Genomic DNA, 1,968 nt, shown 5'->3' with positions numbered 1-1,968 from the left:
TAATTGTTAGAAACCACAAATAAGTTTTCATTACTGTTTGCTCAAGAGTTCGACAAAGAGCATATCTGGAAAACTCCTATTATTTCAGTGGCACATGTTGTGAACGGCAGTGTGGTGTTGCACGATGTGGTAAAGAGACTTATGCCCAGAACTGTCCCTATAGCCAACTCACCCTGTTACTCAGACTCCTACATCTTACTCTAACCTTAAGAATCTTCCTGTCCCCACAGTCTAAAGCAGAAGACAGTTGTTATGAATGAGTAACATGCCACTGTGAATAACAAACCATCTACTAAGATACGGTTTATAAAAGCTTTATTTTTAATGCAGCATAATTATGCATATTTTCCCTTACCAAAAAGATTATTTTATAAGGCAGGTCGTCCCCCTAACTTTGATACTGAGAATGCAATTTCCCCACCCTGAGGCCACAAATATGCTATTTTGGTACTCTCTTAAATACAATTAATTGATATGAGTCTATGTGTGTGTGATATTGTTAATAAAAATTTTACTGTCCTTAGCAGACAGTCCTGAACTCTTCACTTTACAGCATATTTTAGAAACAATTGGATATTTCATTGATAATTTCATTTTTATTAATGTTTGCATAAAATGCCATTCCCTTATTCATTTGGCTCCATTCTGATGGGCATTGATGTTGTTTCTTATTGTTTGCCAAGATGGAAAAGGCTACTGTGGTTGTCTCTGTGCCCGTGAGTGAGACTGTCTACAGCAAACAGAATCACCAGACCTGTGTATGTGTGCAGTTGAAATAGCGTCAATGCTGAAAATCACTCCCTGAAAGATTGCACCCACTTAAACTTCTACCAAAAATGTGTTGGGTTGATTGTTTCCCATATCATTTTCGACACTGCTTGTTAAAAGACATTTATCAATAAGGTCATTTTGTTAATCTGATAGGTGAAAAGATATATAATTGAAATTGAAATTTGAATGTTGAACTATGAATGAAATTGAGTATCTTATCCCATGCCCAGTTATTTTTAATAAGAAAAGTTTCTTTGAAATCAGTTCTTTTGTCCATTATTCATTTGTGCTGTGTTTTTAAAGATTGATCTCCGAAATCCACTGATATTTGAATAAACGATGCTTTGTCTGGAGTATATGTTGTCAATATGTTTAAGTGACTTGGCACCTTCTAATTAATTACCTTTTAATTGTGCTACTATTTGGAAGATATATGCGATGAGAACAGAAAAGGATTTTTCCATTGTTTGGTATATGTTAGTAAATACTAGTTTCCTTCCTGTTTCTACCTTCTTTTACTGAAATCTGTGTATGGGACACTCAAGTATACAGTTTTCAAGAATTCTTTTGAAAAGTTTGAGCTATGATTTGGAGCTTCCTTAACTAATTTTCTAAATCCCTGGTGCCTAATGTAACATGAAATTTGGAAAAAATATTTTGATTTATGCCTAATGTTCTCTATTTATCCTTTATTTTAGTCTCAATCTTTCCTGTATCTTAAGAAAACTGGGGAGCTTGAATGGTTCAGTTGGTTGTGTCTGACTCTTGATATCGGCTCAGGTCACGATTTCACACTTGACGAGTTTGAGCTCTGTGTCCTGCTCTGCACTGTCAGTGCAGGGATTCCATCTGTCCTGAATCTCTGTCTCCCCACCCTCACTCAAAATAAGTTTAAAAACTTTAAAAAAATAATGAAACAAGTTTATATGCTGAAAGGCCCATAAAAACTCTGAATGAGGAGACAACATAGTAGAGTATAATATTATTATGGTATAATTTTAAAAGTACAATGATAGATACCAAATGTAGAACTGTAAACAACTAGAAATTATTGACAGTTAAAGTAACAAGAAATACATTTAGTCAAGGTAACAGATTAAAATAAGTTTTACAATAAAGTGGACCAATTGATTGACTACTCACTGCCAAGACTTCCTCTCTCTCTCTCTCTCTCTCTCTCTCTCTCTCTCTCTCTCT

At 34.7% G+C, this 1,968-nt stretch overlaps 2 protein-coding genes across 2 annotated transcripts in view; both read right to left on the bottom strand.

Moving 5' to 3' along the window:
- The window catches only part of LOC115272451 (olfactory receptor 4C11-like), a 1,898-nt gene extending 663 nt beyond the window's left edge, over positions 1 to 1,235 (bottom strand). Inside the window, exons 1-2 of the mRNA XM_029915524.1 lie at positions 1,175 to 1,235; positions 173 to 231 (exon numbers count right to left, since the gene is read on the bottom strand). Of these exons, the coding sequence (XP_029771384.1) occupies positions 173 to 231; positions 1,175 to 1,235 (120 nt within the window). The remainder of the gene's footprint in view (positions 1 to 172; positions 232 to 1,174) is intronic.
- The window catches only part of LOC115306340 (olfactory receptor 4P4-like), a 161,688-nt gene that overhangs the window by 99,754 nt on the left and 59,966 nt on the right, over positions 1 to 1,968 (bottom strand). The gene's annotated exons all lie outside the window — the stretch shown is intronic.

Source organism: Suricata suricatta, chromosome 11, assembly GCF_006229205.1.
Source record: "Suricata suricatta isolate VVHF042 chromosome 11, meerkat_22Aug2017_6uvM2_HiC, whole genome shotgun sequence".
NCBI lineage: Eukaryota > Metazoa > Chordata > Mammalia > Carnivora > Herpestidae > Suricata > Suricata suricatta.
This window is presented reverse-complemented; position numbering and strand designations above follow the sequence as displayed.